This window comes from Trichomycterus rosablanca, chromosome 15, assembly GCF_030014385.1.
Source record: "Trichomycterus rosablanca isolate fTriRos1 chromosome 15, fTriRos1.hap1, whole genome shotgun sequence".
NCBI classification, from domain to species: Eukaryota; Metazoa; Chordata; class Actinopteri; order Siluriformes; family Trichomycteridae; genus Trichomycterus; species Trichomycterus rosablanca.
This window is the reverse complement of record NC_086002.1, coordinates 8,668,892-8,682,407: the sequence shown is the minus strand read 5'-3', so window position 1 is coordinate 8,682,407 and position 13,516 is coordinate 8,668,892. Positions and strand designations below refer to the sequence as shown.

The 13,516-nt window shown below is 39.0% G+C and overlaps 2 protein-coding genes across 3 annotated transcripts in view; one reads left to right on the top strand and one right to left on the bottom strand.

The window, feature by feature from the left end:
* Positions 1–636, bottom strand: part of atp11a (ATPase phospholipid transporting 11A) — an 89,416-nt gene extending 88,780 nt beyond the window's left edge. For both annotated transcript variants that reach the window (XM_063009363.1, XM_063009365.1), the window contains exon 1: positions 233–636. In XM_063009363.1, coding sequence (XP_062865433.1) covers positions 233–271 — 39 coding nt within the window. In that variant the 5' untranslated portion in view covers positions 272–636. The remainder of the gene's footprint in view (positions 1–232) is intronic.
* Positions 637–1,389: 753 nt separating this feature from the next.
* tubgcp3 (tubulin gamma complex component 3) overlaps positions 1,390–13,516 on the top strand; it is a 34,431-nt gene continuing 22,304 nt past the window's right edge. Inside the window, exons 1-7 of the mRNA XM_063010509.1 lie at positions 1,390–2,047; positions 3,342–3,524; positions 7,035–7,142; positions 7,450–7,517; positions 8,195–8,272; positions 8,504–8,715; positions 11,929–12,104. Of these exons, the coding sequence (XP_062866579.1) occupies positions 3,449–3,524; positions 7,035–7,142; positions 7,450–7,517; positions 8,195–8,272; positions 8,504–8,715; positions 11,929–12,104 (718 nt within the window). The 5' untranslated portion in view covers positions 1,390–2,047; positions 3,342–3,448. The remainder of the gene's footprint in view (positions 2,048–3,341; positions 3,525–7,034; positions 7,143–7,449; positions 7,518–8,194; positions 8,273–8,503; positions 8,716–11,928; positions 12,105–13,516) is intronic.

The window sequence follows — 13,516 nt, the reverse complement described above, 5'->3', positions numbered from 1 at the left end:
CACTCTGTAATATTGATTTTAGTAATTTGGCCCTGTGATGGCACTCGTGGGTGATCATATGGTCATTTAGACATTATTGTTATGGGCAACAAATCGTTGAGACCCTGCAGCTTCCATTCAACAGAGTGATCAGACCAACAAGTTGGCGTGTCGACCCAGTGACACGCACCACAACACTGGCACCGGTCCATCTGTGTACCCGTGTGTTTGGGTGTAAGTGTCATGTACTCACATATCGGCTGATGAGGTTCCGGATGGTACTGAAATCCATAGCTCTTCTCCGCCTGGCACCGGCTAATCTCGATCTTGTTTTTTCTTCTGATTTAGGATCGGGGATGTGAAAACGCTAGCTGATCTTTCTATCTGCTCTCTGATCCATGACTGTCCCGCGATCTTTCTGTTCGGATTAAAAACAAACCGGTTCAGAATTTATTTTCTTCCGCAGACGCTTAACAACCAGCCGCGGAGCCGAAACGCGCTCATCATTTGCGTGTTTTCTGTATCATGCGCGCACTGGAATGATTTATTGAAGTAGAGCCGGGTTTATACAGGTTTTTGGCGCTAGTCTTAGTGCTGTGGTCTCGTTTCTTGCGCAGGTGTTGCTCAGTCTTCTTTACCGCGGCTCATCTAGCTGTGTTCAGCCTGTGCTGTGCGCGGTTCCACCGGTCTACGCTCCTCTCCGCTTTCGCAAATACGTCAGGAAAGCTGTACCGCGCATGCGCACTCTAGCTCACGCACGCACGCACACGCACACACACACACACACCTGCCCGCCCACATCAATTTTAAACAGCGCACAGCTACGTACAGCGTGACAAATTAAAGGAAAACCATCACACTGCGTCTGGGGAAGGTTTTAGATTTTGGAACTGTACTAATGAAACGAATGACTGTTTTAAAAATATACATAGGCTATATTTTGTTGGTGTTTTGATAATGGTGGTTAGAATTTTGGGGCCTCTATTTATGCATTGGCCCTTATTAAACTGTCACACAAAGATACTAAAGCCCTGCTGTTTTTTAATACATTATTCTAGCTCTGATTTCATTTCAAAGTTTTCTTAACGTGAAATTATTATGAATATAATCAGTAGCTGCTCAGAAGTGGGGTTGAAACCCCAGGATTCCACAATGCATTGTTCATTAAATAGCAGGATTTTTTTTTTACTGAACCAGAATGAAGGTTATAATTATAATATAAACATAAACCATGGCATTCACAGAATTTATAGGAATTTCTAGTGTTTTGCCACTAATTAAAAAAAAAGTTATGAATTAAGTACACACTTGATTGAAATACACTGTGCTAACATCTCCCTCTTGTGTAGAAACTCCTACCTGCATAAGTAACTGAGTAAGTTTGCAAGCTCCATGAGGATCTACAATTTTAAAGGCTAACTGTGCATTTCATCTGTGCAAATTTGCCTAACGTTCTTAACATTTAAATAATTGGATATAATAAATAAATGTATGGGGAGGGGGGGTCATTGGCTTTAAAACATTCAAGAAACACTGGCCTAAATACTCTTTAACATATTAATTTTTCTAAAAAAAAAAAAAAAAAAAAAAAAAACACTTGGAGATTGAGATCGTCAGAATGTGGATGTTGGAACTGTTGGAAACATGAAGAAAGTATTTTAGCCTACAGGAGCTACCAGGACAACTCACAGACCAAGAATGTCAGGTTCTGAACTGCTCAGCAGCCACCAGTCAATGGCTGTAAAAAAAAAAAAAAAAAAAAAAAAAAAAAAAAAAAAAAAAAAAAAAAAAACCACCACCACCAACAGCAACAACAACAGAAATAATATAAGAACAACAACAATAATAATAATAATAATAATAATGATAATAATAATGAATGCATTTGTTATTGTATGATTGTTACTACATATGTTATATAACTGCTAATGTGTCATTTCAGCCAAAAATGCACTTGCTATATTGTTCAGTTGAGGAACATGCAGCTATTTGTTATCTTCACAGCGGTACATTTGACGTATTTTTGGTACAAGTGCAGAGGAAAATGCTGCAGCTGCTGAAACTACAGGTGAGAAGTTGCAATTATATGCAAGCTTTTGTGTGGTTTATTTAGCAATGGCTGTGTCCAAAAATGACCTGATTTAAAACCTAGCAATCTCCTTATTATGTTTATGGCACTTTGCTGACACTTTTATTCAAAGCAATTTACAGTGCAAGCAAGTGAGGGTTAGGGACCTTGTTCAGGTTCCCTACAGTGGCAACCTGGTATAAAAGGGGCTTTGACCAGGAACCTTCTGATCACTAATCCAATATCTTAACTACTAAGCTAAACTGGCCAGTTATTACACTTTTTAATTAAATATGGTTGAACAGTTTAGAGTCAACAGCACTTTGTGTTTAAAGCATATAAATTAAGTACTAAGTAATAAGTGCTTTTCTATGCTGGCTGACATGATAATTATTGTAATCATAATTATCACTATTATTAAGCCATTTTAGAAATAAAACTTTGTTATTATGATTATTTATCATAACAATTAATATTGTTCAATAATTTATTTTAAAGATTTTAAATTATTTTCTGGAGGGAATGAATCAGCTGTTTTTTAATGAAGCAGCTGTTTACTCAGCTTGTTATGATTTCAGTTTAATCTAGCCAATCTATGTTCTGCATGTTTCTGGAGGTGGAAAAAACGCAAGTATGCAAAAAAAACCACTTACAGCTACACATGGAGAACATGCAAAATTCCCAGATAGTTACTGAGTCCTCTTGATCCTGTTGCAATTCTGGGTACACTACCTTCGATACTTGATTGTGATCCCATTTCATTATTATCCAAAATATCATTCTGAAGGTTTACAAACAAATGTCTTATATTAAAACTTTTTATTTACTTATTTGGTGTATTGTATGATTTCTTTGTGTACATGTGGGGTTCCTGTGGTTGGCCCGGCTTTCAGGGCTGCACAGTGATACACCTTTTAGAATGGGTGTCGCACAGCAACACAAATTAATTTATGAATGACACCAGCTTCCACCCACCTCCCAGAATTATATAGATTATGGATTGCCTATTTGAAATGGATTTTAGGTGTAAATAAATGAGTAAATTTGTGGGTGCCCCTGTGGCCTTTTGTCTGTCAAGATGTGTTGAAGCCTTGTGCCCAGTGTAACCAGTGTGACCGTGACCAGAATTATATAATGACTAAAAATAAATAAATGGACTGATGAAACAATAAATATTTAAAAATAATACGTCTTGTTATTTTGATGGAGATTAGCGAGGTGTGACAGGCTAGGAACTGTGTGTGGAGTGGATGTTTCCGCAGGGGCGTATTTTCACTGTGTTTTTCCGCTACAGTTGCAGTTGGCCGCGCTTTCGGCGGGTTCTGTTAAAATGGCGAGGACGGATAAACAGAGAAAGCGGCAGTAACCTGTTTTATTGAAGCAGAAGGATACTGCTGCACAATGGCAGCTTTAGACCAGAAATCACCCAACGTTCTGCTGCAGAGCCTTTGCTGTAGAATCACCGGCAAGAGTGAAGGTAACAGCTAACGGCACTAAACCTACACGGTGCTGCGCTCCACACTGCGTACTAGCACACTAACGAGTATGTAAATGTGGTACAGCAGCTGTAGTGTCGGTACTGTTTTAGCATACTTAATAGTATGGTAGTATGCATTGTGGGACGCTGCTGGTGCTGTAGCGGCTGGAGTAGTAACCGGCTAAAGCTAACATGATAGCTGCTCTGTTCGTTCAGCGTTATTTATTTATTACACACACCCTCCTTTATATATATATATATATATATATATATATATATATTTATTTATTCATTTATTCATTTATTTATTTATTTATTTGTATACACACACACACACACACATACACATCGTGGTTAAGGTCGCTGGTTCAAGCCCTACCACTGACAGGTTGCCACTGTTGGGCCCTTGAGCATGGCCCTTCATCCTCAATTGCTTAGACTGTAAACTGTCACACACATTTTCACTGAGCACTTTATTAGGTACACCTGTCTGGTTATTGATTATTTTATAAGCTACCATACAATTTAACTTTGTAGGTATACAAATACTGACTGTAGCCTCTCTGATGCTCTGTACGCTTTGTCACAGCTGTGTGTCCCATTAATCAAGTATTCTGCATCTTTCATTATAAATTATGTCATCAAAACAATGATGAATGAACATACTTTTACAGTGTTACAGTATTTGGTATGTTCTCCCGTTTCCTCTAATGCTGGAAACTCCACATAATTTCACAACATCCGAAGAACATCTTGTGATGTTTTTGAATGTTTGCCCTTCTCTGTTTTTACTTTACCAGTTGTGCTACCATGCTCCTGAGCCTTGATTATACCCAGTACCCACCATATGCATTTTTGAATCTATGTTTTGAGTGAGTGACGTTAAGAGTTAGGGATCGCTTTTACAGGGTCTACTGCAATTTTGTCTTAATTGCAACTATGTTGAATATAAAGATTGAATAGCTGATTCACACTCAGTGCTTTCCTCTTATCATTTCACTGAAATCTAAGCTGTATTTTATAGGGTTTTGGAAATGTGACGTCTTAGGCAGTTAAAAGGCTAAAAGTGTTCTGCTCCTTTATCGTTTGGAAAAATTTGTGTGCTTAAAGACCACAACTGTACATTCTATAAGAGTAGTGAAAGAACAGAGTGGAGTGATGTGTTTTGTTTTTAATTTTATCTTACAGAACTGCATTTTGATCATTTGCTCACAGTTTAATCTCAAACCACTGTAAATGAATCACCAGTAGGACAATGGTTGCCTAGTTAGTTGGTAGAGCTTCCAGAGCATCTCGAAGGTTGCAGGTTCGAATACTGGCCCTTAAGCAAGGCACGTAACCCTCTTGACTCCATAATAAAGGCATTCCATTTACGCTATCTTTTTTTTTTTTTTTTTTGACCCCTTTTTCTCCCACTTTAGTGCATCCAATTTCTACCCGTCCATCATCCTCTCACTAATGCTGGTCCCTGCTCCTGATTGGGGAGGACGAGGCTGCTCCACGCTTCCTCCGTGGTGCACAGCAATCGAACATCTTATCACCTACACTTGATGAGCGCAGTGCAGTACAGCGCTGTGCACGGAGGGCCACACCCCCTACCGCACTCCTTCCCCATCTCCGTGCAGGTGCCACCAACCAGCCAGCAGAGATTGTAATCGCCCAGTCTGAGAGAGAGTCCCCATCCGGCTTAGTCCCGCCCCTTATCTGAACAACAGGCCAATCGTTGTTCATGTAGCCGCTCAGCCGGCAAGGCAGAGCCGAGATTCGATACGATGTATTCGAGATCTCAGCTCTGGTGAACAGCATATGTTTTACCACTGCGCCACCTGAGCGGCTATCATTTGCTCTATCTTATATAAGTATACAATAATAACAAAAGCTGAAAGTCATTAAGTCAAGCTTTTCATAACCATCAAGCTTTTGGCAAAAAAAAAAAAAAAAAACATTTGTGCTGCCTCTGCTTTCTGTGCACGATTCTGTGCTCAGTTAGACCTGCCCCCAGCAGGTGAAAAGAAGTGATTAGCTGTCGAAGTGTGTGACAGCCTTGGCCTCCTCAGTCAGAGGCAGGGGTCACTGCAGTGATAAAAGAGAAATTAGTTTCAATTGGTCATGACAAGATCATGGTGCAAAATGAGGAAAAAACAGTTTCATATCAAGAAGTTTTTATACATTTTAAATGTACACATACCTGTACTATCAATACAGTTTGACTGGGACATGATGCAAAATGTTTTTTTTTCTTGGTTAGATCCACATGTGTAGAAATTACCACGCAGTCACCCTCCATACTGACACAAAACACTTCTGTTGTTCATGCTGGCGCGTATGCGCTGGGTGCTGGTGAGTTTCAAATCAGTGGTGTGTAGAGACCTGTAGTTCCAGTTTAAATTAAACATAAGCTTTTGGAAATTCCCTTTTATTTTTTCTTTGTTGGTTATCAGGACAATTATTAATACCGGTATTATTATTTTCTATCAGTCTTTTAATTTCTTTTTTAATGTAATTGATTAGGAATAATAAGGTATTTACAAAAATCTCCACTGTTTTGTTGCCTCTTTGATACATATCCTCTAATGAAAATGTGGGCGGCACGGTGGCTCAGTGGGTAGCACTGTCGCCTCTCAGCAAGAAGGTCCTGTGTTTGATCCCCAGGTGGGGCGGTCTGGGTCCTTTCTGTGTTAAATTTGCATGTTCTCCCCGTGTTCGCGTGGGTTTCCTCCGGGTGCTCCGGATTCCTCCCACAGTCCAAAAACATGCAAGTGAGGTAAATTGGAGACACAAAATTGTCCATGACTGTGTTTGATATAACCTTGTGAACTGATGAATCTTGTGTAATGAGTAATTACCGTTCCTGTCATGAATGTAACCAAAGTGTAAAACATGATGTTAAAATCCTAATAAACAAAACAAACATCATGAAAATGTCTTTTAAATATGATATGATATATTACAACAGCTATTCCAAATTTTTTTTTTAATATATATTAGAATGATCTAGCGACATCAATTTCAACCCCACAAAAAGCTGCATAATGTAAATTTAAATAACTGCAACAAAACACCAAAAAAAATGCTTTTCCATAAATGTCTTCATCCTTTTAGGGGCTTATTATTAAATAAGTAATATAATATCAGAATTAGTCACTTTCCACACAGGACATAGTTTGTCACAGCTTATTGAATGTCAGCAGAAAATAGTTTGATGAGACGTGTGCTCTGAAAGCTTTTTTGCCCATCAGTAATAAGACCCCCTTTTGCTCTGCAAATGAGGTAAAGACAAGCTGATAACGGCCCCTCCGATAAATATAGTATCTATATGGAGCTTAATGCAATCTTATGAGATGCAATATTGATTACATCCACTACGTCTGTGTGTGGAACATGGCGTCAGCTGTCTTCACCGAGCCTGGGTTTCCCTTCTGTTTTCGAATAGCATCTTGTGGCCTAATATAAGTGTCTGAATTATATTATGCATTTTTAGCTCCGAATTCACAGAGCTTCTTTTTTCAGCTGAAGTGGCGCATCAGTTTCAGTATGCTGTACGGGTCATTGGAAGTAATTATGCCCCCACCATCGAGCGGGACGAATTCCTGGTTGCAGAGAAGATTAAAAAAGAATGTAAGTTGGGAAGATCTTAATTCACTTCTTTTTTTTCAAGGTGCAACACGTAGAGCAAACTGTTCTGCACCAGAGTACATCGTAAACATTGTGGCTACATTAAAAACCACATAGTGCAAAATCAAAATGTGTTTAAGAATAATATGCTGCATATTCATTTTAATAGTCTGCGGTTTTGTCAAATGTCAAAGTTGATGGTGCTGAGATTATTGAGCAGTTGAAGAACAAATGGACTAGATTTAATTGAGGATGAGACTTGCATTAAGATTGACTGAGATTCATTTGTACATGTTTGTTGTCTTTAAAGTATTAAAGCAGAGGAGAGAGCTGGATGCAGCACTTTTTTCAGAGCTCCACCGAAAACTCCAGACACAGGTCAGTGGATCATTCCTCTATGTGTCGGATCTACAGACTGTTTAGATATGAACAGCATAATGCATGAAACACACTTACACCCACCTCTGTAGTAAACATCTCTTAGTATTGGCTTGAAGACTGTATTCAGTAAGTATACAGTAAGTAAGTAACTTAGACTTTATATTAAGGCAGTAGCCTAAAATGCTCAGTCAGTAGAGCATCAAACTTTTACTCTGGTGGTCCAGGGTTCAAATCCCTGTTCAGGCAAAAACACCTCTTCAAGCATTAAGTCTTAGTGACAGTGATAGCCTAGAGGGTAGAGCTGTGAGCTACTTTGGGGAGTTTGAATCCCAGCTCTGGCATTTAGCCATTGATGGGCCCTTAAGCAAGGCCCTTAACCCTCTCTGCTTCAGGGGTGCTGTTCAATGGCTGTCCCTGCGCTCTGACCCCAGCTTCCAAATAAGCTGGGATATGCGAAAAAAAAGAATTTAGTTGCACTGTACACATGTATATGTATATATGACAAAAAAAGGCATTCTATTGTTTACATTCTAGTTGTGGTGGGCAGTGTTAGCTCAGGGGTTAAGCTACTGTACTACTGACCAGAAGTTTGCTGGTTCAAGTCCAGCAATGGCCAAGTTGTGTGTGACTGTTTAAATCTTACCATTTTTCTCTTGTTTGTCTTTTATTAACAGGGGGTGCTGAAACACAGATGGTCCGTTTTATATCTGCTCCTCGGCCTTTGTGAGGATCCCAGAAAACCGTCCCCTCGGGTATCTATGTTATCCATTACTCCATGTTTATATATGTACATATAAACATCACTGGGAGCAAAACTAGCAACTTAAGATTAGTCTGATGGTCATTGACAAATGTCTTAATTGCTCAATGTGACTTCTAAACCTTTAATAGTCATGAGTATCAATGATATAGCTTCAGTTTCTGTAGTAATTTCAGAATGTATTAACAGTATTAACAGGTGGTAAATCATCATCTTCTCCCAGGTGGGCAACTATGGGCCCCTGTTTGCTCAGGCTTTACCGCGTGATGCCCACTCCACACCGTTTTATTATACCAGGCCGCAGAGTCTGTCCCTCAGCTACCCTGAACGCTCAATGCTGGCTACTCACAACGCGTCCAGTATGGGCACCAGTGGCATCAGCAGCTTGGGGATGTACTCACTCAACGGTCCCAGTCCGCAGTCCCTGCTTACTGGGTAAGCATTACGTTTAAAGTCGATATTTGTGGTTGCTTACTTTTTTATAGGGGCATTTACAGATTTAATAGGAAATGCTCTTAAGGTTTACGTGGCATGTGTGTCTAACAGAAATATAATGTGTGTGTGTATTTCATTCACACAGCACTTCACCCAACCAGATTTAAATTATGAATTTAAATCAATGAATTTGGAAGAAATTCTGACAGTCAGCACCTACTGATCTTTCTTTGGATCATTATTCTGATGCACTAGGAATCGTTTTCCACAAGATCCATTCCTATAGCATTTATGTATATATAGTGTATAGCATGTCTCAGAAGAATGCAGTGGTACGTCTCAATTTTAGAGTATAGTTAATTCTGTGTAGGTGTCCAAACACCCCCAGACTTGAATATTCATACCGGCATGTTTACTGTAGTCTTCTTAAACCTTCTGTTACAACCATAAATCATGGATTTTTTATCTATTGTTAAATCTTAGTATTTCTTAGCCCTCTCCGAGCCTTGTTTTCCTTCATGATAAGTCATTTATAGATTGTTATTGTCCTTTAAGAACACTATTACATGACCTTATTAGATTGTAGTTTTGCTTACTTAAGTCGCTTACTCTTTATTCAGCACGTTCTGTATCTGTGCAGAAGCTTCTGTTCTGACTCTCAGTAAACAAAGCTTTGTAGATTGGCTTTCTGTTTGTGTGATATGCTTGATCACGATTTGAAGACAGATGATTCAGTTTTGGTATGCCATGGACTGCAAGTTACTGTTTGACTGTGCTGTATTTCCCATTGTCATAATCCTACATTGTTAAAAATGTTCTGCTAAAACCTAGAGTTGATTTATTCATAATTAGTGACGAGCCTCTGATTCTGATCATGAGCTTCAATGGATAGAATAATACTTAAAGGAAATCTGACCTTTATTATTTATTAAGGTTGTATATATATTACATCAGTGTAGTGTGGCAATATACAAAAATGCACAAAAAATCAGGAAGAAGGCAAAAACGTTTTTCATGGTTCTAGGACAAAATGTAAACATACCGATTCCAAAAATCTTGGGTCTGGACTCTTTGGTTATAATTCTTCCACTCCAAAATTTTAGTTTTTTCTGCATCAGACTTATTTGTGGCTTTAGTTGTAATTGCACCATAAGCTGTGAATTATTAACACCTCTGCTTTCAGCCGTAAGCACTCTGGATATTTAAAGCATAGCCGAATGTTTTCAAGGGCTGCATGTAATTGATTGCTAAATCCTGTTAAAACGAAATCTGTTGCTTTTAAGCCTCAGTGTAGTGTTGCCGTCTCAATGTCATCCTTCATCGTTCTTCTTTATTGGTTGAAATCGACCATTAAAAGGTAATTAGTGTTCCCTTAAGCTTCACTAATGGAATGATAATGGAATCGTGAGTGGTGTTTTCTTCATAATATAGTTTTTTTTCCCTTTCTCTCTCTAAATCTTTTTCAAATTAGTAAATTAAGAGAATGCAGTGGCTTTAAATTGCCCACTTACTTAAGAACACCTAAATTCTGTCTGTATGTACACAGCCTGACGCTGTTTAATGAGAGTTTTGGGACTAAAACGGTGTGCTGGACGTTTTAGAAACAGTTTAAGCTAATTTGTTTCTGTTGAGACTGATCTCAAGTCTCGGTGGAAGTTATGGCTGTCAGATTCCTTTAAAAAGTGGATTAGTTTCTGAATACCTAATACATTTAGTCCATGAATTACTTTAAATAATAAAGTATATAATTTTACTTCCGTATACTAAACAACTTACCAGTAGTTCTGCACTTAACTATTATATATTATTAACAAATATAAAAACGAAATTGTGGATTGCACAAAAGTTTGGAAACTGATAAAAGAAAGTGATTATATGCTAGATGGAGGGCAATGCAAAACCCCCATGTGATAGCAAATGACCTGCAGGAAGGTTGAGCTCGGCCCAAGTGTTGGTCCAAGTGTTTTACTGCTTTAATAAACATGATCTGCATGGACGTGTCATCCGAAGGAAACCTCTCTGTAAGCTCATTATAAAAGTCAACGTCTGAAGCATGTAGACTGTGTGTAGAGTAAACAAAATGTTTAAACTGGTGTAATCTTTCTGTATGAAATACTTTCCAATCAGCTGTGTGTCTAACAGTCTCCAGAGGTCAAGGCGGTTCAAAATAAACCTTTTAGTCCCATAGTGCTTTTAAAGCATGTGCACATGATATTGATGTAGACATGAGTGAAGCCTGAAATATCTGCAGGACAGAACGGAATCATCTAGCTTCTTACCAGCACTGGAAATCTCTCTGCTCCGTCTGAGAGTCAGTGTTTCTATTACATACATACAAAATGTGCTTCTGTACAGTGATACACTAAAGTCTAAACTATGTGATCAGTGTGATCATGCTAGATTTAGTTTAGTCAAATTTTCTCTATATCCTTGGTAATGCATATTGGTAAATATATATATTTTTCATAAGAATATATAATTTAGCTCCTGTGAGGCAGAGGAAAATTAAATCTCTCCTCAGGACTGAGGTTGAGAAACCCTGATTAAAAAGAACTAGTCTGTTACAGGCTGTTCATGCCTGAATCAAATTTACCAGGGTCTAAAATAATGAAGACACATTTTCATGCATCATACTAAAGGATGTACGTAGAAACCAAATGTTAACCCCTGGGAGAAAATTAAAAGAGCCGTACCATTCTTAACCCATATCAGCATCAACGCTACATTTACAATGTTTAATATATAACAAAATCACTTATATTATTTGTAAATAACAATAGCCCAGCTTGTGTTATGATTATTATTATTATGGGTGGCACGGTGGCTCAGTGGGTAGCACTGTCACCTCACGGCAAGAAGGGTTTGATTCCCAGGTGGAGTGATTAGGGTTCTTTTCCGCGCGTGTGTGTGTGTGTGTGTGTTTCTCTTTTGGGAGCTCCGATTTCCTCCAACAGTCCAAAGACATGCAACTGAGGTGAATTGGACATACAAACTTGTCCATGACTGTGTTTGACATTAAAACTTGTGAACTGATGAATCTTGTGTAATGAGTAACTACCTGTCCTGTCACAAATGTAACCAAAGTGTGTAAAACATGACATTAAAATCCTGATAAAATAAATAAATAATTTTTATCTTATATATATAGCATGTGTGGTTTTCCATGTCATTGTTTAAAGTTTGTATATAATTATACATGTCTGTGGGTTGTAGCCCTGCTCCCCAAACCGTGGCTGATCCTGCGCGAGGTTCTCGTCTGGCTTGGGCTCTTCCCCCCTCCGGAGCTGCTCCTCCTAACTCAAAGCCCCCAAGTGGCCCGGCACCTGGTATTACCACCAGCCCCGCCCTTAAACCACCTCACAGGCAGAGACGGGACGGAGACGGCAGCGGTAAGTTAACTCGTCATCACAACTTGAATAAGATTTCCAGGGTGCTGTAGCTTTGTGCCGTAATTAAGCGACTAAGTACATTTTTCTAACCTGTTATTAATCCAAAATATAAGGATTAAATATTTATCGTTTTAGATAAGTAGTTACCAAAAAGTGTTTTATAAGTGCAACTTACCCTTTCAAATAATTTGAATGTGGACTAAATTTTATTTGAGTCATAATAAGGAACGAACCAATTCTGCTTGTATTAATAACACAGCTTTTTACATCTTTATATTTACTGATCATTTACAGTCCAGGCAGAAAAGTGATGCTCGGTCGAGACAGCTCGCCTACTATTTGAACTTGGGTCTGTGCAGGCCACCGATCTTGTTGGGTGCTTTTCAGAGACTGGTGGCTGTGTCTGTGGAAGGAACAGGCAAAGTGGGAGAATTTTTGTTGCTGCGGTAGTAATACCAACCGTCAAGAATGCAGAGGGCATAGCGGGTTCCTTTTTACAAGATGAAGCTCTCTGTAGGTATTTGAATTTTGCAGCTGCCAAGCATTTATTTTCACAGGACAATAGCAGAGGAGGCATATCTTGACCAGCACTGGTGTTGTGCCTGAGAAGAAGTCTACAAGCACTGTGGAGAATAGGCTATGTCTAAATGTGCAATAAGAAATAATGAGGGAAATACAACACACCAAAATAAAGTTGATGTTCTGGTACAAGTGTCCAATGCCCAAAAGCCCAGAACCTCATCCCAGCTGTAAAGCATGATACTACCACAGGACGTGGGTTGCCAAATACAAACTAAAATGAGAAAGTGTGTATTGTGAAATGTCCAGTCTGGACCTGTGACTATAATTAATCGTGTCCATGTGTTTCAGCCTGGTCTGTAAAGAACTATTGTTAGTGTTTTATTAGTTTAGACAGAATGTGTTATGCTGCTATTAAAATGACTTAAGGCAGCATTGCACTTATGCTTATGAGTAAGAATGTGGGCTTGAAACACACAATGTGACCTGCTCACCGCTGCCTGATTCAGTGCTGCTGCAACCAAAGACACTCGACAAATGAGTTCTGATTGTGTCAGAAATCTTGGCTCAAAATCTGATAGTGTTACCGCTACTTTGAGTCTCGTCCTCGATACCAGGACGGCAGAGGATGAAGCTAAACTCGCAAGACGAGTACAAAACTGAAAATGGACTGACAATAGTCCACCAACCAAAAATATATACAGCCAACAGCGCCCCGTGGGCAGCATCCTGTGCCCACTGATGAAAGTCTAGAAGATGACCAACTCAAACAGCAGCAATAGATGAGCGATCGTCTCTGACTTTACATCTACAAGGTGGACCAACTAGGTAGGAGTGTCTAATAGAGTGGACAGTGAGTGGACACGGTATTTAAAAACTCCAGCAGCGCTGCT